At 39.8% G+C, this 24,791-nt stretch overlaps 1 protein-coding gene across 9 annotated transcripts in view; it reads left to right on the top strand.

Moving 5' to 3' along the window:
* The window catches only part of TEX15 (testis expressed 15, meiosis and synapsis associated), a 53,755-nt gene extending 33,742 nt beyond the window's left edge, over positions 1-20,013 (top strand). For 5 of the 9 annotated variants that reach the window (XM_075929318.1, XM_075929316.1, XM_075929320.1 and 2 more), the window contains exons 8-10: positions 2,131-2,195; positions 15,366-16,516; positions 17,830-20,013. In XM_075929318.1, coding sequence (XP_075785433.1) covers positions 2,131-2,195; positions 15,366-16,516; positions 17,830-17,915 — 1,302 coding nt within the window. In that variant the 3' untranslated portion in view covers positions 17,916-20,013. Of the gene's footprint in view, positions 1-2,130; positions 2,196-15,365; positions 16,517-17,578 lie in introns of those variants that run through there. The other 4 variants (XM_006125373.4, XM_075929321.1, XM_006125375.4 and 1 more) reach the window with 4 other exon arrangements.
* Positions 20,014-24,791: the final 4,778 nt, after the last annotated feature.

The following is a 24,791-nucleotide window of genomic DNA, read 5'->3' as shown; positions in this document are numbered from 1 at the left end:
ATGGTATCCAACTAATGTTTTTGTGTGTCATAAGTACTTTTTAATATTTTCAGTGTTCATATTTCTCTTGTATTAATATTTGTGTAAAATCTGAATGTGAACAATACATAACTGTATTTCTGTACTACCTTATTTCTGTAAACCTCTAGATTCCTATTAAAATACTTAAAATCAGATCTTTAAAAAGATGTTGTGATCTCATCTCTAAACCCCAAAGAGAGTTGAAAACAGGAAGTATGCAGCACCATTGTTATACTGTAGGGATCTGGCTCTGCCCTCAACCTCTTACACTTGATCTCCACCTTTAATAGATAGTAGCTATATCTTGTATTTGCTGCTCAGCTACTACTTCATTCTTAATTAATGGGCTGTGTGTGTGTTGTGAAATTGGAAAACAATCAATTTTTGCTGGAAACTGCAATTTTTAGCCCCCTTCTTTATTCTTAGCCCCAGAAATTCTGCCTCCAGTAGTGGTCAGAGATGGTGGTTCATCTTCTAGCATGGCAGTTTGTATTTGTTGGTGGTGCAGTAGAGATCTCAGTTTATATTCCAGCGCCTTACCTTTTACTCTGCTGGAGAGTCACTGAGCATTGAGGCCCGTGGGACTTCTCCAGTTCTGAATCTCTCTAGTCATCTTCCTCAGCCTTCTGTCCATCCCCACAGTACCAAGTCATGTCCAGGAGCTATTGTGTTTAGCTTTTTAGGAGCTTCATAAGGTGAGCAATGCCCTGGTGCTGCCAACCAGCTGATCCTTACGCTGCCAGGGCACAGGGCTTTTGAGTTAGACTGGCAAGTCTGGGCCTTGTTGCAGCTTCCTGCAGGGAAAGTCTGCTGTGGAATGATTCAAACAGCAGTAATATGATTTTTCCAGGAAGGAGAACCCTAAACAGCCTGCTATGCAGTAAGACTCCAGAGATGCAAGATCTGAATGGCGATTTCTGGGTGAAATGAAACTGTTATATAGATACAAGGAAATTTCACAGATGATGGAGAACTAGACAGTGAACCTAAAAAGCCAGTGCAATAGTAGTTCCAGAGGTGCAAGGCACTGTTGAATGGGACTTCTTCTCTAAGTTCCTATAGATCGTAAGAGAAAAGACACTGGAGGCAGAAATTTGAAAACTCAAGTTTTGATCATTCTAAACTAGTAAGTGTCTTGTTTGCCTAATGGTATAGTCCTTACTTTGAGTGTGAGAACTCTGGGATTCAGAATCTGATAAATCCTTGTGGCAGTGTGTAAAATGCACTGCAGAATTGGGCATCTATTCCCAGATCACATGCTGATGTCCCATCTATGGGTAAGTACAAAGAACATTATGAAACCTAATTTAGACCTGTGCATACACACTCTGGAAGCAAACCTCATGTTGTAGGCAGCATGCCTGAAGATGAGATGAGATGAGATAATCCTCATGTAGAAAAATGAAAGCATCAGCGGTGCTCTGGACTTGTCCAAAATATCAGCAGGACAGCACTGCCCAGCGCGATGTCTGGGCCTACTCATGGGAATTGCAATATTGGATCAGACCAGTGGTTCATCAAGGTCAGTATCTCTCTCTGACAGTGACTGGCACTGGCTGTTTCACAGGGAGGTGTCTTTCCACCATAGTTCTTGTGAATCTCTCATTATACAGTAAGGGCACGTCTACACAGCAGGGCTAAAGCCAAAATAAGCTATGCAACCTGAGCTGCCGCTATTGTGTAGCTGAAGTCAAAATAGCTTATTTCGCTTTTGGTGCTGTCTACACAGCAGGAAGTCTGAGTTAGAGCACTCTTTCGCCGACTTCCCTTACTCCTTGTAAAATGAGGGTTACGGGAGTCAGAGTAAGAAGTTCCCCAGCTCAACATTATTTCCACGTTATGTCAAAATAATGGCTTGCTGTGTAGACACGGACTATGTTATTTCGGAATAATATCAGTTATTCTGAAATAACGCTGCAGTATAGACATAGCCTAACTGTAACTCCCAAAATGCCTGGATCTCAAGGGCAGTGCTTTACTGTGATTGTAATAAAAAGATAGGATGTTATTCAAACAAAGATATGTGTGTACATTTTGAAAATATCTAACAGGAATAATGTGCACAAAATAATGATTAAAAGTATAAGAATTTCACTTATTTTCTCTTAGGTTGGTGTTCTGATGGCAGCAGTCTCAAAAAATGGAGATGAAAATGAAACATGCAATCACATAAGGTATATTTAGGATTTAAAATAGTAAAAACACTTGTGCAGAACATCTCAAGATCTGTAGAATAATGACAGGGAAAAGACTGATACCTTTCCCCTTTACTTTGACACAGTACTACTCAACTTGTAGCATTAGAGAGCCATTTAATTCTTGAGGCATTCTTGTAGAGTCCATGAGCAACTCTCACACTCAACCTATTCTCAGACATAACGGGTGGACTTCCAATCACAGTAGCACTCTTTGCCCTTCCTAGCACATCTGAAACTGGAGAGGAAGCATTAAGTGATGTATCAGAGTTGATGGGAACATTTCAGCCACCAGGAGAACAGTAATAGAGAAGCTTATTGTGTCAAATGAATATATCATGTTACCATGATGTGACATTCTGGCATTGCTTAGTGATGTTTCTTTGGTCATTTTCCATTGCCGTAGATGACACACATTTATCGTGCAATGTTAGCTTTTCAAGATTGTTTCTATGCGAAGGTCTCAGGTGTTAGAGTTGTATGATAAAAGGAAGTTCCCAAAACAGCACTGTAGACTTCTTCCCTCATTTTTCTCTATTGTTGTTTAAGGAGCCTTCACAATGCAATCTGCTAAATCATTTGATGCAGGATGATAAGCAGTTTACTTAATGTGTGTGGGAAAATTTCTTTTGAGGAAAGAATTCTTCAGCAATTGAAGACCATTGTCTAAAGTAGTCTCTTTGGCTGAACCATGTGAGCATAGATAGCCCACAGTACCTCAACAATCTTGGCAGCAGAAGTGATTGCCATATGTACTACTTTATTCCAGGTGACCAAAGCATTCGCTACAGCTAAGTTAATTTGGTATTCTTCTCTGCAATATCAATGTCATCTTTGCCAAATAATCCATTTCCCAGAATGACAAGCAGTGTTTTATGGCATATTTAGGTGAACACTAAGTAAAGTTAGCACATGTATTAGTTTTTTGTTCACTGCCTTCATTTCTATAGAGGTTCTTATCCAACAAACTCATTACCATACTCGCTGATTGCTTTCCAGTCATATAGTGAGCCATGTGACCAACATGTAATAGTTTGTGAGCATTAACTTCTGCAAGTTAATGATAGAAAGGAAAGGGAGGTGTCTTTTGATTCATAAAAATTTACAGAATCATAATTTCAATAGTATCACATCTCTGTGGAGTGACATGTGAGAGTCAGTCTCCCCAACCCTGCTCCCATCTCCAAGGACTTTACATTTGATGAATCTTTTGTTAATATCATGTCAATGGAAATGGGTTGAGTTGGGTATCATTCAAAAGCCCTTCTCCCATGAACACAATGGTATCCAACAAGACAAACCTAGAATGATTATGTAGAGATACATTCAAGAAAATGTTTAAAAATCAACTTTTACAAAAATTATACTTTGACGTGTCTGTGTTAAACATGCAGCCCTCCCAAAGTTTAAACTGTGGTCCTCATCTGATGATACCACCTTACCAGTTAATGCTTGAGATACAATATCCTGATTAATTTTGTTAATGTTACAGGTTGCTATGAATGGAAAGAATATTCCTAGTTGATTCGCCAAAATTGGCAAAAGATACGTGGTTCAGTAGTATTGTCAGGTCTGTTTATTATGCCAAAAGGTTGTAATTAGGTGCTAGTTAAGAATCATAGAATACTAGGACTGGAAGAGACCTCGAGAGGTCATCGAGTCCAGTCCCCTGCCCTCATGGCAGGACCAAATTCTGTCTAGACCATCCCTGCTATCGTGTCCCCCCTCAATCTTCTCTTTTCTAAACTAAACAAACCCAATTCCTTCAGTCTTCCCTCATAGATCATGTTCTCTAGACCTTTAATCATTCTCATTGCTCTTCTCTGGACCCTCTCCAATTTCTCCACATCTTTCTTGAAATGTGGTGCCCAGAACTGAACACAATACTCCAAATGAGGCCTAACCAGCGCAGAGTAGAGCGGAAGAATGACTTCTCGTGTCTTGCTCACAACACACCTGTTAATGCATCCCAGAATCATGTTTGCTTTCTTTGCAACAGCTTCATAGTGCTGATTCATATTCAACTTGTGGTCCACTATAACCCCTAGATCTCTTTCTGCCGTACTCCTTCCCAGACCGTCGCTTCCCATTCTGTATGTATGAAATTGATTGTTCCTTCCTAAGTGGAGCACTTTGCATTTGTCTTTATTAAACTTCATCCTATTTACCTCAGACCATTTCTCCAATTTGTCCAGGTCATTTTGAATTAAGACCCTATCCTCCAGATTAGTCGCAACCCCTCCCAGCATGGTATCATCTGCAAACTTAATAAGCGTACTTTCTATACCAATATCTAAATCATTGATGAAGATATTGAACAGAGCCTGTCCCAAAACAGGACCCTGCAGAACCCCACTTCTTATGCCTTTCCAGCAGGATTGTGAACCATTCATAACTACTCTCAGAGTACGGTTATCCAGCCAGTTATGCACCTACCTTATAGTAACCCCATCTAGGTTGTATTTACCTAGTTTATTGATAAGAAGATCATGCGGGACCGTATCAAACGCCTTACTAAAGTCTAGGTATACCACATCCACCGCTTCTCCCTTATCCACAAGACTCGTTATCGTATTAAAGAAAGTTATCAGATTGGTTTGACATGATTTGTTCTTTACAAATCCATGCTGGCTGTTCCTTATCACCTTGCCACTTTCCAAGTGTTTACAGATTATTTCCTTAATTACTTGGTCCATTATCTTCCCTGGCACAGAAGTTAAACTAACTGGTCTGTAGTTTCCTGAGTTGTTCTTATTTCCCTTTTTATAGATGGGCACTATATTTGCCCTTTTCCAGTCCTCTGGAATTTCTCCTATCTCCCACGATTTTCCAAAGATGATAGCTAGAGGCTCAGATACCTCCTCTATCAGCTCCTTGAGTATTTCAGGATGCATTTCATTAGGCACTGGTGACTTGCAGGCATCTAACTTTTCTAGGTGATTTTTAACTTGTTCTTTTTTTATTTTACCTTCTAAAACTACCCCCCTTCCCACTAGCATTCACTATGTTACACTTTCCTACAGACTCCTCAGTGAAGACCGAAACAAAGAAGTCATTGAGCATCTCTGCCATTTCCAAGTTTCCTGTTACTGTTTCCACCTCCTCACTGACCAGTGGAGTGGGCCTACTCTCTCTTTGGTCTTCCTCTTGCTTCTAATGTATTTATAAAACATCTTCTTGTTTCCCTTTATTCCCATAGCTAGTTCGAGCTCATTATATGTGCCTTTGCCTTTCTAATCTTGCCCCTGCATTCCTGTGCTGTTTGCCTATATTAATCCTTTGTAATTTGTTCTACTTTCCATTTTTTATATGACTCCTTTTTTATTTTTAGATCATGCAAGATCTCATGGTTAAGCCAAGGTGGTCTTTTGCCATATTTTCTATCTTTCCGACACATCGGAATAGCTTGCTTTTGGGCCCTTAACAATGTTCCTTTGAAAAACTGCCAACTCTCCTCAGTTGTTTTTCCCCTAAGTCTCAATTCCCATGGGACCTTACCTATCAGCTCTCTGAGTTTACCAAAATCCGCCTTCCTGAAATCCATTGTCTCTATTTTGCTGTTTTTCCTTCTACCCTTCCTTAGAATTGTGAACTCTATGATTTCATGATCACTTTCACCTAAGCTGCCTTCCACTTTCAAATTCTCAACCAGTTCCTCCCTATTTGTTAGAATCAAATCTAGAACAGCTTCCCCCCGGTAGCTTTTTCAGCCTTCTGAAATAAAAAGTTGTCTCCAGTGCAGTCCAAGAACTTATTGGATAGTCTGTGCCCCGCTGTGTTATTTTCCCTATATATATCTGGATAGTTGAAGTTCCCCATCACCACCAAATCTTGGGCTTTGGATGATTTTGTTAGTTGCTTAAAAAAAGCCTCATCCACTTCTTCCACCTGGGTAGGTGGCCTATAGTAGACTCCTAGCATGACATCACCTCTGTTTTTAATCCCTTTTAGCCTAACCCAGAGACTCTCAACACTTCCGTCTCCTATGTCCATCTCCACCTCACTCCAAGTGTGTTCAGTTTTAATGTATAAGGCAACACCTCCTCCCTTTTTCTGTCTATCCTTCTTAAACAAGCTGTACCCTTCTGTACAAACATTCCAATCATGTGTATTATCCCACCAAGTTTCTGTGATGCCAACAATGTCATAATTGTACTTATTTATTAGCACTTCCAGTTCTTCCTGCTTATTTCCCATACTTCTCGCATTTGTATATAGGCATCTAAGATACTGATTTGACCTTGCCTCCAAGTTTTGCCCTGACCCTCCTTTCTCTCTGCCATTGTAGCCCATGCTCCCTCCCATTTCCGACCCAGGTCTCCATGTTCTCCACTTACCTGTGGGCTTTGCTCACCTGTCCCCGTCGAACCTAGTTTAAAGCCCTCCTCACTAGGTTAGCCATTCTGTGTCTAAATAGGGTCATAGTATTCAGACAGCAATTACTGGAATCTTCTATAAATTGTATGCACATAGTTACATAACCTACATTACATAACATGATTAATTACTATCCCCAAGTAGTTTCTTATAAAATCCTTTCCTGGGGAGGAAATACCACAGCCTCTCTCTGTGGCCGCATTTAATTTTAGAAAAGGGACATACACAAAAATGAGAAAGTTAGCTAAACAGAAATTAAAAGGTACAATGCCAAAAGTGAAATCCCTGCAAATTGCATGGAAACTTTTAAAAGACACGTAATTGAGGCTCAAGTTAAATGTATACCCCAAATTAAAAAACATAGCAAGAGAACAAAAAAAATGCCAATGTAGCTAAATAATAAGCAATGAGACACAAAAAGGCATCCTTTAAAAAGTGGAAGTTAAATCTTATTGAAAATAGAGAAGAGCATAAACTCTGGCAAGTAAAGTGTAAAAATAATAATTAGAAAGGCAAAAAAGAATGTGAAGAATAGCTAGCCAAATACTCAAAAAATAATAGCAAATGTTTTAAACACATAACAAGTAGAAAGATTGCTAAAGAACCATTGGGGCCACTGGACAATTGGGATGCTAAAGGAGCATTCAGGAATGATAAGGCCATTATGAAGAAACAAAATTAATTCTTTGCATTGGTCTTCACAGCTGAGGATGTGGAGGAAATGCCTAAATGAGAGCTATTCTTTTTAGTTAACAAATCTGAGAAACTATCCCAGATTGCTGGGTCAGTAGAGGAGGTTTTGGAATAAATTGATAAACTAAACAGTAATAAGTTACCAGGACCAGATGGTATTCATCCAAGAGTTCTGAAGGAACTCCAATGTGAAACTGCACAACTGCTAACTGTGGTATGTAACCCATCATTTAAATCCAGTTCTGTACCAGATGACTGGAGGATAGCTAATGTAACACCATTTTTTAAATAGAGCTCCATTAGGTAATCCTGACAATTATAGACCAGTAAGCCTAACTTCACTACTGGGCAAATTGGTTGAAACCATAGTAAAGAACAGAATTATCAGACATAGCTGAACATGATTTTGGGGGAGGAGTCAACATGTTTTTTTGTTAAGGGAAAACATGCCTGACCAATCTACTAGAATTCTTTGAGAGGCTCAGCAAGCATGTGGACAAAGGGAGTCCAGTGAATACAGTGTACTTAGATTTTCAGAAAGCATTTGACAAGATCCCTCACCAAAGCAAGCAAAGTAAGTGGTCATGGGATAAGAGGGCCAGTTCTCTCATGGCTTGGTAATTACTTAAAAGATACGCAAGAAAAGGTAGGAATAACTGGTCAGTTTTCAGAATGGAGAGACGTACATGATGATGTCCCCTAGGGTCCATACTGGGACCAGTCCTATTCAACATATTCATAAATGATCTGAAAAAAGAGATAAACAGTCATCTGCAAATTTTGCCACCTGATACAAAATCATTCAAGAACAACAAGAAGTCCTGTGGCACCTTATAGACTAACAGATTTATTGGAGCATAAGCTTTTGTGGGGAAAGACCCACTTCATTCAAGATAGTTAAATCCAAAGCAGACTGCAAAGAGTTACACAGGGATTTCACAAAACTGAGTGATTAGACAAGAAAATACCTAGACTTTAGGAAAACATTTGATACAGTTTTGCATGACCTTCTCATTAATAAACTATAGAAATGCAATCTAGATAGAGCTACTATAAGGTGGGTGCATAGCTGTTTGGATAACTGTCCTTGGAGGGTAGTTTTCAATGATTCACGGTCATGCTGGAAGAGTGTAACAAGCGGGGTTTGGCAGGTATCAGTTTTGGGACCACTTCTGTTCAATATCCTCATCAATGATTTATGACAGAGAGCATGCTTATAAACTGGGAGGGGTTGCAAGTGCTTTGGAAGATAGGATTATAATTCAAAATGATCTGGACAAACTGGAGAAATGGTCTGAGTTAAATAGGATGAAAATCAACAAGGACAAATGCAAAGTACGCCACTTAGGGAGGAACAATGAGTTTCAAACATTCAATATGAGAAATGACTGTCTAGGAAGGAGTAATGCAGAAAAGGATTTAGGTGTTATAGTGGACCACAGGCTAAATCTGAATCAAGAGTGTGTCCAGTTTTGGGCACCACATTTCATTAAAGATGTGAACAAATTGGAGAAGGTTCAAAGAAGAACAATCAAAATTATTAAAGGTCCAGAAAATATGACTTATGAGGGAAGACTGAAAGAATTGTGTTTGTTTAGTCTCGAAAAGAGAAGACTGAGAGGGGACATGATAGAAGCTTTCAAGTACCTAAAAGGCTGTTACAAGGAGGAGGGGGAAAAATTACTCTTCTTAACCTCTGATGACAGGACAAGAAGCAATGGGCTTAAATTGCAGCAAGGGAGGTTTAGGATGGACATGAGGAAAACTTCTTTACTGTCAGGATGGTTAAACACTGAAATAAACTGCCTAGGGCAACTGTCGAATCTCCATCATTGGAGATTTTTAAAAGTAGGTTAGACAAACACCTGTCAGGTATGGTCTAGATGGTGCTTGGTCTTTGCCATCAGTGCAGGAGACTGGACTTTATGACCTCTCAAGATTCCTTCCAGTTCTATGATGCCATGAATATGACAGATTGAATTCATTGTTAATAAATGCAATGTAATGCACATTGAAAAACACAGTCCCAACTACACATGTAAAATGATGGGTCTTAAATTGGCCGTTACCACTCAAAAAAGAGATCATGGTCTCATTGTGGATAGTTCTCTGGAAACATCCACTCAGTGTGGAGAGGCAGTCAAAAAAGCTAACAGAATGGTGATACTCATTAAGAAAGGGATAGATAATAGGATAAAATATGACATTGCCTCTATAGAAATCTGTGGTATACTGCATGCAGATATGATTGTCCCATCTCAAAAAAAGATGTATTGGAATTGGAAAAGGTTTAGAAAACGGCCACAAAAATAATTAGGGGTATATGGAATGGCTTCCATATGAGAAATGATTAACAGGATGGAGAATCTTCAGGATGGAAAAGAGAACATGAGAGGGGTTATGCTAGAGATGATGGAGGTGGAAAAGGAAAATAAGGAAGTGTTATTTACTCCTCATAGCATAAGATCTAGGAGTCACCAAATGAAATCAATAGGCAGCAGGTTTAAAACAAAAGGAAGTAGTTCTTCACACTGCATAGCCAACCTGTGGAACTCCTTGCCAGAGGATGTTGTAAATACCAAGTCTATAACAGAGTCAAAAAAGAATTAGATAAATTCATGGAGGATAGTTCCATCAAGCTATTAGCTGTGATGGGCAGGGATAGTGTCCTTAGCCTCTGTTTGCTAGAAGTTGGGAATGGGTAACAGGGGATGGACCATTTGATGATTATTTGTTCTGTTCATTCCCTGTGGAGCACGTGTTATTAACCACTGTCAAAAGACAGGGTAGTGGGCAGTTGGATCTTTGGTCTGACCCAATAGCACTGTTCTTCTGATCAACAGTGAGATGAAAGGTATTGGCTAGTAGCTGAATCTTAGGAAAATACTCTGTGGAGGACTTGTTTAAACTCAGTGCTCTGTGGTACCTTACTTGCTATAAAAAGTGCACCCATTAACTGAATTTAGCAAGATGGGAAAGGAAGTACAGTGAGGATCAGCAAAAAGTTAAAGATGTAGGAATAAAGTGTCAGCAGTGGGCAAGACTCACCACCTACTAGGTCTCAAACCATTCAGTTCAAGAACCACCTCCTGAGGTCTCTTCCAACCCTAATCAGCTCTGAACCTAACCTTCTATATTTCTAAAAACACCTGCTTCTTCTGCAATAAACAGAAAGCCTGAAGACAATTATTAAGCATAGTTTGAATACACAAAGCAGGAAAGAAACAATGCAGCAGTAATTCTTAGCAAGAATGTTGCACAGAAAGAGTGTATATACCCAAAATACACCCACACAACACTGTGTATCACATCAAGTACTGCACCATGTATAATGTGTGGTGTTAAAAGGTAAAAGCAACAGAAACAAATACTGATTTTACAAGTGCAATGCAGCTGGAGTTGATAAATTCCCTCGCGGAGGCTCTAATGAATGCTAGTGTGGTGGTGATAGCCAATGAGAAGCTAAGTACAGAGAAGTACAGGTTTTGAATGGGACTGACGAGGAAAAATGCTTAGCAGAAAGACTCTCTACCGCTCTTATTGAAGATGAACTATGAGATATGGACCTCGTTTTTAGCAACACTATCTACAGAAATTAATCACAGCACCTGTGCTTAAACTGCAAAAGCCATAGTGCTATGAAAAGTGGAAATAAATGCTGATCTCAACAGTAATATGAAGACTCTGTGTGTGCAACTGCTACATTTTGATGAAAGAGCATTTTTCTTATACCATGTGGGAGTTTCAGGGAATCTATAGCTGATGTCCAGAGTGACCAGCTGTGCCAATATTAGTGACTTCATCTTATCTACACAACCATTCAGTTCAAAACCTGTGGCAATCCGCAGACAGCTTATGGGAAAGTATGAGTTCTCTGTGATACCATGGTCAGGGTCTAACTGCAATGAAACAATGCCTCTGTGACAGATGAAAAACAAATTAATGCACACGTTGCACGGTCTTCCCCAAACACCTACTAACATCGTGATTGGTACCTTATGCTAGCATACCCCACCCATCTTAATGACTATAGATGATATGGCTATTGTGCAAGCTCTCATCAACTCAGACTATTAACACCTGACATTTGCTCTCCAGAATTAGTCTTTCAGCTAATTACATTCTCTTGTGCAAAGACCAGATGCTCACTGCCCATAAATGTTTGGCCAGCAGCCTGCCTTGTATGGAGATGCGTAAGTGCCGCCTAGAAACAGTGTGTGTAGCAGTGGTACCTAGGAGGAGATGAGACTAATGATGGCTTTTATGAATAAAAGTTGCCAGTCCTACCTATCAAGTCTAAGTTCTCTAGGATACCAAAAATCAGTGTCCTTTTTTAATATAAGCAATGCACTTCCGTATTAAGCATGACTAAAAATAATTGATTTTTATATATGTTCTTGTAGTTTTTTGTAGCACATTGTGGTACTACTGCAGTTGTGGGAGAAAAGTATTTCAAATAATACTTAACTCAGCCTGATGGCATTATATATCATTCATTTTTTCACCAATCGGAGGACTGGATCTGGGGTGGGATGTGTGCAGTGATCCCCCCTGCCATGCAGCAGAGGATGGCACCATTAAAATTATGATTTTGTAGATTTTTTCCAATCAAAAGTCATGTCCCTTACCTTTCTATCACTAACTTACCCCACTGGATGAGATTTTAACTGCATTATGTTTCCAGATTGCATCTGTGGTTCATTCTTTCTCTCGTCCTGTCCCATAGGAGGAGAATTGTGTATGCTAGGCAGTTTAGCATTTTGTTCTAGTTTCAGGGATTTTTTGAAAATGGTCATGCTGCTGGATGTTTGTTAGGTGGGGCTGATCAGAGAAGAGTGTCTAGAACTTGATGTAGAAGATGGAGAGATTTGTGATGGTCCATAGTTTCTGTGTGATTTTATTCCACAGAATCAGATTGATATCATGGAAAGCTCTTTCTCCTTTTGGTCTCTGGCCATGAAAAATACATTGTAGCCAAACTTTTCATGTTCCCTTTATCTTCTGCATGGCAGTATAATTAAACCAATATGCTAGCATGTAAGTTTTTGATATTATGACTCTTATTCTCCTTACCTAAGAATCATTAATGAATGCATACATTTACCAAGAGCATAGTTTCTTACGTGTTAGTTTGAACCTTTGGGAGGTAGCATAATTTAAATAGTTAAAATTTAATATTATCTACAGGTAGAGTATTGTCATACAATTATCACATAGTTGTTTCCTATTCAAATGTATAGAGGTATTGTGGATACTACAGTGTGGTACTGGTTGGTCAGCAATGCTTGCTCTTGTTATTAGGAGTTTCATGGAGTCATTTGATCACATGAAAATATCAGCTTACTTTTTTTTTTAAGTATGTTTCTTGCCCTTTTGATTCTTAAAAAAAATTGATGCCCTAAAGGCTTGAAAACCAGAATTTATTATTCATGTCAATTATGATTTTAAGCAGTCCCGTAACTTTCTGAGGCCTAACTCATGACTTTTTGAAAGTTTTTTGTAAGCAATATTAATTTTTTTTATAATGATAACTATTGTCTCTTTTGTGGCCTGAAACACAAGCCCATGATCCATTTGTAAAATACCCAAACTCCTCCTAACTGGTAAGAGCTAGGCACACCAAATTTGGCATGTAGCTTCCTTTTATCCTAACTAAAAGCAAGGTCTTGGTTTGGTTGTGCCAGGAAAATGGCATGGCCTGGAATCCGATTGTTTTCCATAACATGGCAAGAGAAGGGTCTGAGAGCAGGGGCAGTTATGCTCTGCAATGACCACTGGAGGGAGCAAGCGTGGGGGACAGTTATATTGCAGAGTAACCACAGGGGGCGTTCTGAGCACTCCCAGGCTTCCCATCCCACAGCCCGGAGTCCCCCAAATCTTGAGGGCAGAGGGCTGGAAGTATGGAGCATCCCCCAAACCTCCAGCCACCTGCCCTCAAGAACCTGGGCAACACCAGGTAAGTCTTCTATTAAACCTATAAATCAGCTGCATGATCTTTTGTGTGAACGTCTGCACTTCAGCTCACTGGAAAGACGCTGAACATTGCTCTGGCTGATGTGTTTCCAAACAACAGAAACACAGATCATGCCTACTTGCAGATGTCGTCTTCCTCATTGTAGTGACTTCTATCCTTCCTTTTGCCTGATGGTTGTGCTTGTCTTACTTTCTATGACACTTAAGCAGACATACTGTTCAAACGGAGATAACTTACAGAAACAGAGCAAACACCAAAGCTCTATATGCTGTTCCTTCCAGATTAAGATCCTTTTTATGAGCTCAAAGCCATTCTCTTAACTTTGGATTTCTGATTTGAATTACAGAACAGTCCGAGAAGAACTTCTAAGTGATTACTGAAATGACAGAAATTATGGACAGTTTTCAGAGTAGCCAGAAAATCAGATCTGTTTTCTTCTTTTTTCATCTTAAGTGAAATGTATCTCTTATCTAGTAAATCTGTTTGGCATACCTAATGTTTTTAAGTAATTCGTGTCCTCTTAGTTCATGTCATCCAGCTCTTGAGGGAAACATAAGTTTGTAGATATCTCTTTCCAGAGTTGGGGCTTAGGATTGACTTCCGTGGCATTGGCACGAAAATACAAACACAGCCTTTCAACTTTGATATCAAAATGAAGTGTTCATTTTCCGTACACAGCCAGTTTTGCCCTTTTTTTACTTGACATCTCTTCATGTGTAGCATCACTTACTAACCTTAGTGTTTCAAGAATACCATCAAAGGTTCCCCACCAATGATTTTCATGTTTTGACTCCTGATTTTCCAGTAAGCTATGTGGCATTTTAATTACCTATAATTCAGTTTGATCAGAATAACAAGAAAAATAAAATAACATTTGAGATGAATTAGACTTTTTTCTTACATGCTACATCTACTTCATTCTAGGAATTAGTCTTTAACACTTGGTTCAGTTGCCACCAACTAACAAGTCTTTTAAACTTTATTGCACACCATCATAGACTCTACTGATCTTAAAGCTCCAGATACCAGTTTGATCTTCAGTTCAATCACTAACCAGCTGCTTAAATTCAAAGAAAGAAAGAAAATCTGTTGCATCTGGAATGGGGGAAGGAGCTAGGTGGGAAGAAGAGAGTTATTGGTGTAGTGTCAGAAAAGGAATGAAGATTAACAGCAATTTTTTAGGCTGGAAGAGAGTGTACACTTTGAAGCTTAAATTCTGTAGTATATCAAATCAGTAAATTTAGAAATGAGACATATGCTATTGTTTTCTGTGCTCCAATGATAGATCAATACTTATAGTGGAGTTATCAAATTCTTACCTTGCAAGTAAATATTTTCGGGACTACTAAAATATATTAATAGGGCTACTAGCTGCTTGATTTCAAACCAGAATATTTATATTTGATGTCCCTAATCTGGAATCCCAGATCACTCTAAAAAAACAACAAATGGTCTGGTAGCACTTTATAGACTAACAAAACATGTAACCTCACTTTGCCTACATCTCATAGGAGATGGTGATGAAGTACGTCAGTTGGTGCCCCACTCTCTATTTGAGTTCAGAGATCAGAGCACCAGTTAAAGGTACTGAACTTAACAGGTATTTCAGGAAAATAACAGGGGGAATTCTCCTCATTTTCTTTACCGGCCAGTAATTAGGGAACAGAGAAAAGCAAGGAGCAGAGTTCCTTCATGGTTTCCTGAGGCATAAGGTGTGTATTTTGGACCATGGTTCAGTTTTGCTCAGGTAGAATACTTCCACATTGAGCTGCACAAACTATACATTATTGAGGAAATTATAGACAAATGTCCAAGTGAATAACATTATAATGTTGAGTAACATATGCCTGGGCTATAAAATACAATAAAGTTGTGAGGAATAATATTATGCAATATTACATCCTGTAATTAAAAAATAGCATGGACTAATGAGTTATTAATCCATGTTTTATCTAAAGGATTAAAGCAAATGTTTTATGCATTTCTCTTGTCAACAATTATTTTAGTACTAGTATTCGATAATTATATATATGTATTCTTTATTACCAGTGGGATAAAAAAAAGTGTGTCTGTAAAAGTATATAATTATGTTTTGCTCTTTTTAGAGAGAATGCTAGAATTAATCCCCAAAATCAAAAAGATCCAGTGCCAAGTATCTTGGTGGATAAGATAGGAAAAAAGAAGCCTTTCGAAAAAGCTGTGCAAGACCAATTACTGAACTCACCTTTGCATTCAAAGGATTCAGAAGCTGTTTATTGCTCTCCACATGTTAAATCTACCCCAGATGGTTTGAAAAGCTCATCTGTTAATTTAAAAGGCTTAGCCAGCCAGCAAAGCTCAGCAAACCTAAAGCACATGAGCAGAAGAAACAGTAATTTTAAGAAAATTACAAGAAAACATCATGAAGGTTTTGCATCCCGTGACAAAAAACATGAAAATGCTCATTTGTCTTCAGAAAAAGAGCCACTACTTCAGAAGCCTCTTGAGAATGCTTTATGTTCAACACAAAAATCTTTTAGGTCAACAAAACTAGGTGATAGTTCTGCTGCTGCACTAAATCTACAGCATGTGCAAGAATCAGAAGCCACAGGTAATATATCAAGATCCAGTTTACTAGCTGTATATAGTACAACTAACAGTTTAGCCACAAAACCTGATAGAAAAGAAACGAAACATGAGAAGAACTCAGAGAGTCCTAGCAGTGTGCTAGCCACGACTTCAGATTCAACTGTGACTACGGAAAATAAAAATGCAGAATCTCTTTTGGAACAACCTTCCAGTGAAAAAGCAAAAAGCCCCGCTGAACATTCTGCTCTCTTTCAAAACGAACCTGCACCATCAGCACTTCCAGTGCAAGATTCCTTAGTGCAGGGTTATGAGACATTCTATCCTGACTATTCTTTTTATTCTTGTCATCAGAGTGATAACAGTGGCAGTTCCACAGCCCAGAGTTACCAGGGAAAAACTTATGAAGTGCAACATTCTGGGACGTCTGCTGTTGCAAATAATGTGTATAATGCTTACTCTAATGTGTTTTACTCTCACGCATATAGTTACACTGCTCTTGGTGAGCAACAAAGTTCTAGCTCTGGTCAAACGTATCCAGTGCAAGGATATTTTAGTTCTCAGATGCCCCTTCCTTACAACTCTCAGATGCCATCTTTACCACAGTATGCTGCAAGTCAGCCTTGGTCATTAGGTCCTTTTTTATATCCTTCCAATACAGAATCATCCTCAGAAGCTGTTTGGACCAGCAGTAAGTAAATAACTAACTACTAAATTCAGTATTTTTTCCATAGTTTTATAGCAGTGACCTCAGGTATTTAAATTTAGACATTGCTTTGCTGCCTAAAGCTTGGGTAGAACAAATACTTGGCCTTGATCAATTGATTTTTCAAATGATACACTATGCCGCATACAGATGTGTAAACTAGACTCTCTAAGAATCAGTGAATCACCTGTGAATTTGGCTCAGTATCTTCAAAATGGGACAGCGCAAGCATGTATCTATAGTAGTTTTACCCCTGGTTTCAGTCTTCATAAATCCATCCTTATTTACTGCTTCACTGTATTATGACGGAGTGCTAACAGTTTCCTTTTGGGATTGTGAAGTCTCTTCTAGCCATATATAGAGTGATTATTGAGTAATACACTAAGTACATAAAGGCTAAGGAATGGGAACTCCACTATGTCCCCCTCCAACGAGTGCCTTACTATAAAAATAACACTAAGCATTTTTCAGCCATTAGATACCTGGACTAGTTGAACATTCCTAGCCTTATAATTTCCTAGCGGTCAGTGTCTAATGCTAATTAATGATCTAGTTGTACATTCCATTTGAGTTATTAGGCTGTTACATTTACACTGGAAGACAAGCACTCTATTTAGTATTTCTGTGCTTAATGATAAATGGTGTTTGGGGTAGGGATGTAAGTGACTAATCGCTTACCCAATAAGCCTAGGCTTATTGGGTAGTTGAGTCACTACTTGACTAGACACTTCCGCCCCCTTTGCTGCCTCTATATTAGAGGCAGCAAGGGGGGCAGAGCAGGAGTCAGTGCTGAGGGGAGCCGGCTTGAAAGCCAGTTCCCCCCAGCACTGTCTCCATGGGGGGGAGGCAGAGGCAAGTGGGGAATCCGGTGCAAGTGGGGACTGAAGCAGAAAATCCATCAACTCAAATGGAAAATCCATCGACAACTCAAATTAGCTGATTAGTTGAAATTTAACATTCCTAGTTTGGGGGCTTTGGCGGTGGAAAGAGGAATCATTATTTCCTATGCCCTAATCTTTTCTCAAGTATATTTTTCTTTGTTTCCAGCTCCCTGGCAGCAGGCATCTTTTCATCCTGGATATTGAAACCAGTCTCCTATGACAACTTTTTGGTTCAGCATTGTTTACTGTAATTTTTCTTTGTTGAAGATGTTTAGTTTTAGATGCCTATATAGATTTGTCACTGATTATACCATACAGAACACTGCATAATGTTCTGAAGTGTAACCACTTACCCCAGAAGACAATGTAATTTACATTTGCCAGTCTATTACATCAAAATTTATCTTTTTTTTTTAGGACATAAAGTCAGCTGGAGTTTTCCTAGTGATTTCTATGGGTGCAGGATTAAGTCCTTAATGAACAGCAAGACTTACCTAATATGATTTAAAAACCCAAATACATAGATGAAAGGACAAATTACCCATTTCAGTGACCACTGAGAGCTCGCTTGACTGTGAAACCATGGAAACAGCATGGTTCTGCAGTACAAAAGGCAGGTTAAATGGCTGGTTAAGGTAATAACTGTGAAGTGGCTCTATGGTGTTGACCTGGTGCAGGATTTTTTTCCTCTCTGCCTACTAGAGATACCCAGTATACAGCCCTTTAGCCTCACTGGTTGTCGTGTCTCTGGATTTGACACTAATATATTAAGTTTTTAGGTAACTCTTAGAAATGTGATATGATGGTGTTCATTTGACATCTAATAAAAAAATTAAAACAGAATTTTTTACGTGTGATTATGGAGTCTTTAGCTATTAAATAGAGTTTTTGAACAAAGGCTCTGCCTCAGGCTGTCAAGATCTATAGTTAATTCTGAATAACTGGGTAAAATTCAACCCACAGTGACAGGCCAGTATAAAACACACTACTCACATCTGATTTTGCAGAAATGTGCCTTGACTTCCTGCTGGCCAGGGGCTGCCTTTTTCTTAAGAGATTGGAACAGAGAAATTTAATTTTTGAATGTTATGGTTAGTATTTTTTGAAATTGTAGTTAATATTCTATCTGATATGCAAATACCAAACATTTGCTTCAGTCCAAACAGTTTTTACACTGACACTGTTTAACTCTATGTATATTATTTATGACAGTGGTTGAAATACTTTTAGTATTTTTCTTGAATTAAGAAGACCTATTTTTGTAATTTTTTATACTTTTCTTAAATATTTCTAAATATAAAGGTTTTATTGGAAAACTTTAATTTTAAATGCTAACAGCATTTGTACAGTACAAGTATATGTGTAAACTTAATATTTTATTTGTATGCATTAAGCATGTTTTTTTTAAATATTGTAGCACATAGTACAGCTATAATGAGCACTGACAGTGTAGTTAGGTGTCTGTTATGTGATATTTTAGAACATAACAGAAGCTATAAAATTGGCATTAAAAGTACAGATTACTGAAAAATTAAAATACTTGTGTTGAACTCATAATATACAGAATAGTCCAGGTTTAATGATGGTCTCTTTGCTGAAGAATCACCAGTATTTTCTAAATATTATTTGTGTACTGTAGTGTTTTCATGAGAACAAGATATTATAATTAGAAGTGAATTACATCAATCAAAATCACAGAGAGAGATCTCAGATCTGGGTGAAATTTTGGTCCCACTTAAATCATAGAACCTTGCTATTGGTCTCGGTTGGATCAGAATTTCATCCTCAACTGCAATCTGAAACATGGGATAAGAATCCCTCTATCTTGTAAAAATCAGTTCCTGCGGTTTACACACTATTCGATAGGAGATGATCTCTACTAACCCTTTGGTGATAGAAATCCACATATTTAAGAGCACAGTTAAGTCCTAAATTGATAATTTTTTACATCTAATAAATGCACGTAATGTCTGAAATGCATCTTTTAACATGATTGGGATGTTAAATCTTCATCAGCCAGAAAACAGACTTACACAAGTGTTACACTTCTCGTGATTTTGTGCAACATATACATCTGATTAGAATTAAAAATTGTCAGTTAATAGCAATAGTGTGGAAATTTAAGCATGTTTATGTAGTACAGAGTATTTTAGGACTGGTAGAACTGGCTAAAGTTAAATTTAGGCGAAAACTATAGTTCCTAGCAATTACTTCTTCCCCTTTCCATTACATCTTCACTTTTTTTTTCTTTTCTTTTTTTTAATGAACAATAATTTCACTTTTCACATGCCTCCAAACTGCGGTAGAATCCTATGTCAGGCTTAAGTGTAGCAGGGAATATTTTAAGACTTTTATACACCTCCAGTCACTTTGAGTTTTATCTTTATTTAGTTTTGAATAACAGCAATTGCATACACTACTAGGCATACTGGGCCAAATTAATCTCTGGTTTATCTCCATTTAAGCCCACAAAGTTACACCAAGGTTGGGTTTGACTTACCACTTTTTACAGTCAGTTACTATGAGTATCTGCTGATGTAATAATGCAGAATTTAGCCAGTTTGTCATTTTTTACTACTAATAATAAACACTTTTTTCTTATATTGCTGTGTAGCATATTTTGTTCATTCTACTAATTTTCTTATGAATACAATATATCAAAAGCCATATAGTAGGATAGTTGATTTCATTTGATGTATTGTAAGAGGCTGCAGACTAGTCTTTTAACATTCTTTCATAGCTTGCTCCACAGTGACACTTAAGGTGTCATGGGATAAGAGAGAAGGTCGTCTCATGGATCAATAACTGGTTAAAAAATAGGAAAGAAAGGGTAGAAATAAATGGTCAATTTTCACAGTGGAGAGGTAAATAGCAGGATCCCTCATTGATCAGTACTGGACACAGTACTGTTGAACATATTAAGAAATGATCTGGAAAAGAGGCAAACAGTTGGCAAAGTTTGCAGATAATGAGGATGGAACAACTAACTATCGTCCAAAGCACAGGACTTGGTGGTGATGAGGGGCTTCATCTACCCTGCCATCTGTTGGGATAACAACACAAATTATTCAACACATTCTTAAAATGTTTTTTTTTTTAATTTCAGACGTGCAGTAAGCTACTAGCATAGGTGGCTGTTTTAGATGTGATTTTGATAAATGAGGGACTGGTTGAGAATTTAAAACTGGAAGGTAGCTTATATAAAAGTGATCATGAAATAGAATTCATGATTCTAACGAATGGAAGGAGGGAGAACATCAAAATAAAGATAATGGATTTCAAGGAACAGATGTTAGCAAATTCAACGAGTTGGTAAGATCCCATGGGAAACAAGTCTTAAGGGGGAAAAAAGTTCAAAAGAGTTGGCAGCTTTTGGGAGAGACATTATTAAGGGCGCAAAAACAAATGATCCCACTGCAAAGAAAGATCAGAAGTATGGCAAGAGACCTTTCTGTCTTAATCAAGAAATCTTCAGTTATCTGAAACTCCAACTAGAATCCTATAAAAGTTGTAATTATATCAAATTGCAAAGGATGGATACAAAAAACCTACCGCCACCACAAGCATATAAGGACAAAATCAGAAAGGCCAAAACATAAAACAAGATTAAATTAATTAGAGACATAAAGAGTAATAAGAAAACATTCTAAAAATATATTAGAAGCAAGAAGACTGTGATGGGGTTTATCAGCATGAACTGGTACAACAGGGATTAACCCCTCTCTGTTATCAGAAGAGACCATGCCCCTTCTGCTCTGCTGAGCATGCTCCAGTTGGAACCAGGATATATAAAAGGCCTGAAAGGAGCTTAGGCTGGCCTGACTGCCAGAGGAGAAGAAGGCGCATTGCTAGCTTTAGCAAGTGGTCTGCTTGTGCTCCAAGGCTTTGACGCCAGCCACATAGAACCAGATCCAGACATACAGACAGGATGTCACAGTGCTTACAGAGACTGGCAGATCTTGGACACCAAAGACTTCATGGACTCAGGAAAAGAGACCCAGGGAGATTTAGCGGGGAAATTGTTAGAATCAGCTAAAGACTCAGCATGTTGCAGAAAGATCCCTGCCAATCTGGTAGCAGGTCAGCTGGCCACCAGCATGGCCCAGGGTCAGAACCCAGTGGAGAGGGAGGGCCTCGGTTCCCTACCCTGGCTACTACCCATCTTGGGGTGGTGACCCAGCCAACTGAATATTGTGACTCTGGCTGTTGGGCTGCACTTCCCTGACCACAGAGGGGTTATTTGGTATATCTTGACTTTAGTAAGGTTTTTGATACTGTTTCCCCTATAACAGGCAAGAGAAATACAACCTAGATAGAGCTACAACAAGATGGGTGCATAACTGTTTGGAAAACCATTCCCAGAAAGTAGTTATCAGCAATTCATAGTTAAGCTGGAAGAGCATGTTCAGTAGGGACCTGCAAGAATCAGTTCTGGATCCACTTGTGTTCAACATCTTCATTAATGATTTAGATGAGGAGTGGGGAATCGATGACCTGCACATGGAGGGTGGGCCCAATAGGCTATGCCTCCCCAAACAACCAGGTGTGGACTTGCCTATGCTCCACCAAAACTTGCTGACTGCTTGCACTCCCTGCGCCCCCACAAGGCCCTATTGCCCTGTGCGTCCTCTGGTCCTGCCTGCCACTCCCAGCTGATTTTAAATGCCCTGGAGGAGGGCCCACCAACACAATACAGTGGGGCTAGGATGGCTTTTAGCCACTCTCTCCCTATGGAGACTGATTCCTCCACAACATATCCTAGAGCCAGTGATTCCTCCACATGTCCACAATGATTTTCAGCAATGGATCTGAAACAGACCCCTTTAAAGTCAAAACAGAAATTAGGCAACGTGGTGCCATTGCTCCAACCATCTCTTCTCCATCTTCCTTGCCATTTTTTCCCCTCATTGCTGGCACATTCCCCTCCAGACTTGATATCCATCACAGAATGGATGGCAAGATCTTCAGCCTCAATCGCCTCCAATCCAAGATGTACTATTAGTAAATTAGCCCTTGAACTCCAATATGCAGATGGCTGTGCTCTGTGTACCCAATCAGATGATCTTCAAACAACAGTTTACCTCTTCTCTGCAACCAACTAGGCCTCATACTCCACACCAAGAAAACTAAAGTGCAGCACCACAATCAAGATCAGCAGACACCCTGGAGAACATGGAACATTTCCACAATCTGTTGCCAACAGACAACATTGACCAGGTGATTCAACTTTGCCTCCAATGTGCCAGTGGGGCTTTCAGACACTTGAAAGAATGCCTCTTTGAAGATGCTGATGTGAAAACCAAACCAAGGCCATTATCTAGGCCATTATCCCTGCTCTCCTGTGCAACCCTGAAATCCGAGTTATGCACAGTAGACGCCTCAAGATTCTTGAATGATACTATCAATGGTGCCTCTGCAAGATCTTCTGAATCAGCTGGGATGAATGATGCACAAACGCCAGCATTCTGTACAAGCCAAAACTTCCAGCACTGTGATCATCAGCCAATAATTCTGTTGGGCTGGTCACATTCTTCGAGTGCCAGACTATTGACTCCTGAATCAAATCATGATGTTCTCAACTGAGCTCAGGCCAACAGACAAGAGGAAGGCAAAAACACTTCAAAGATACCCTGAAAGCCAACGAACTTGAGGGAAACCCAAGTCCTTGACTGATTAAAATGGGGAAGGACCTTATGGCAAAGATTCAAGCATTTTGAGACCCACTGAAGACAACAAGAAGAAGAGAAATAGAAGGGGGGAAAAAAAAGGCTGGAATGCATTTTCAGCCATTCAGATCTACCAATTATGATAACATATATGGATCCTGAATGAGTCTAAGTAGCCAACTGCAATTTCATCAGCAATAGCCAGCTATCATTTCATGATAGACTATCATCCTCAAATTCCAAGGGATCACTGACTTAAAACACATATCGACTGCTTGCCCTCAAGCTTACTAAGCAATCCAGATTGCTCTGAATCAGTTACCTGTCCTCTTCATTATTTTCCACTCTGCCAATTTTTGGATAATTTGCAAACTTCGTCTATGATGATTTTATTTTTTTGTCCATGTCATTGATAAAGATGTTAACTAGCTGTAATGGGTGTAATAGGATGGCACGCACCTCCTGCGAGTGCCCCCTTTTGACGATGTGCATGCCCGCACACTCTCTTCTGATTAAAAGCCTCTTCAGTAACAGCTCTCTGACCGACCCACTCTCCACTGTGTGTGAAATCAAACAAACACCTTCTGGGGTATACATTTAACAGAGGCCCATCTAGGTGCCCTCTGTATAGTGTCTTTGCATCTGTTCCCTCAGTCTGTTCCCCACTCTGATAATGTGTGTTGCCCCGGGGCTTCCCCTCCTGGAGACAGCTTCCTTGCCCTTATCTCAAGGCTTTATCTCAGAGTCCCATAATGTCCTTCAATCTCCAATGTGCTCTCCACTTGGAGTTGTCTGCAGTTTTGCTGCTCTCTTAGCCAGCTAATCTCCAGCCTCCACACCTTGAGGTCTGCAGAGGCACTAAGCTGACTCTAGTCCTGTAGCTCCTTGCATTGGGTTTTTCTGGCCCCTGATTGGCTGCTTCCTCCATTGCGACTCTAGTCTGCTTGGAGGACTTCTCTATAGTCTCTCTGGGGTGGGTGTGCCTCCAGCAGGGGACCTAGTCCACTCATAGCGTAGGGCCAAAACCCAATACTTGCTGTGAGAGTCAGAGCTGTCCCATCCATAGGAAAGTTCAGGGCAGCTTCTCCAGGCCCCATGATTTGGGGGACCGGATGGTGGCTCTCTCAACCATCCTGTGGGTAGGCCTGATGTGGGGATACATCTCAGGTTGCCCTACCCCCCCCCTCCTGACATTCACCAGGACAATGAGAGACAGAGCAACCCAGAGGCCTGCTTCCCTCCACTCTGCCACACTCTGCTTCTCCGTAGCAGCCCAAGGGCACTCCGCTTGCCAGTGCCAGGGAGAAGGGAAGTGCAGCAGGCTGGGAGGGGCAGCATGGCAGAGCGGAGCAGGCTGCTGGGACACTCCACTTCTGCTGCCGTGATGAGCACTGTGGTGGCAACTTGTACTGCTACCCTATGCTTGGTCCCTGCCATGCCTCTGGCTTGGATGATGGGGGGTGGGACTTTGGGGAAAGGGTGGCACAGAGGCAGGGAAGTATCAGGAGTGGAGCAGACATGGGGCCTGTGGCAGGAATGCACCAGGCCTGTGCCTGGGGCACGGGGGCGGGGGGGTGGTGTGCCACAGGTCCCGCGCCCCCCCTTGGGATGGCCCTGATAAGAGTAGCTCTATCTATATGTTTTTGGGTGGGGGATGGGAATTGCCCTGCATGCTCTCTGGAAGTAGCTCTGGCAGGGGAAGGGGTTGGGAGT

Source organism: Pelodiscus sinensis, chromosome 5, assembly GCF_049634645.1.
Source record: "Pelodiscus sinensis isolate JC-2024 chromosome 5, ASM4963464v1, whole genome shotgun sequence".
NCBI lineage: Eukaryota > Metazoa > Chordata > Testudines > Trionychidae > Pelodiscus > Pelodiscus sinensis.
Note: the sequence above shows the minus strand (reverse complement) of the source record. Positions and strands in the feature narration are given on the sequence as shown.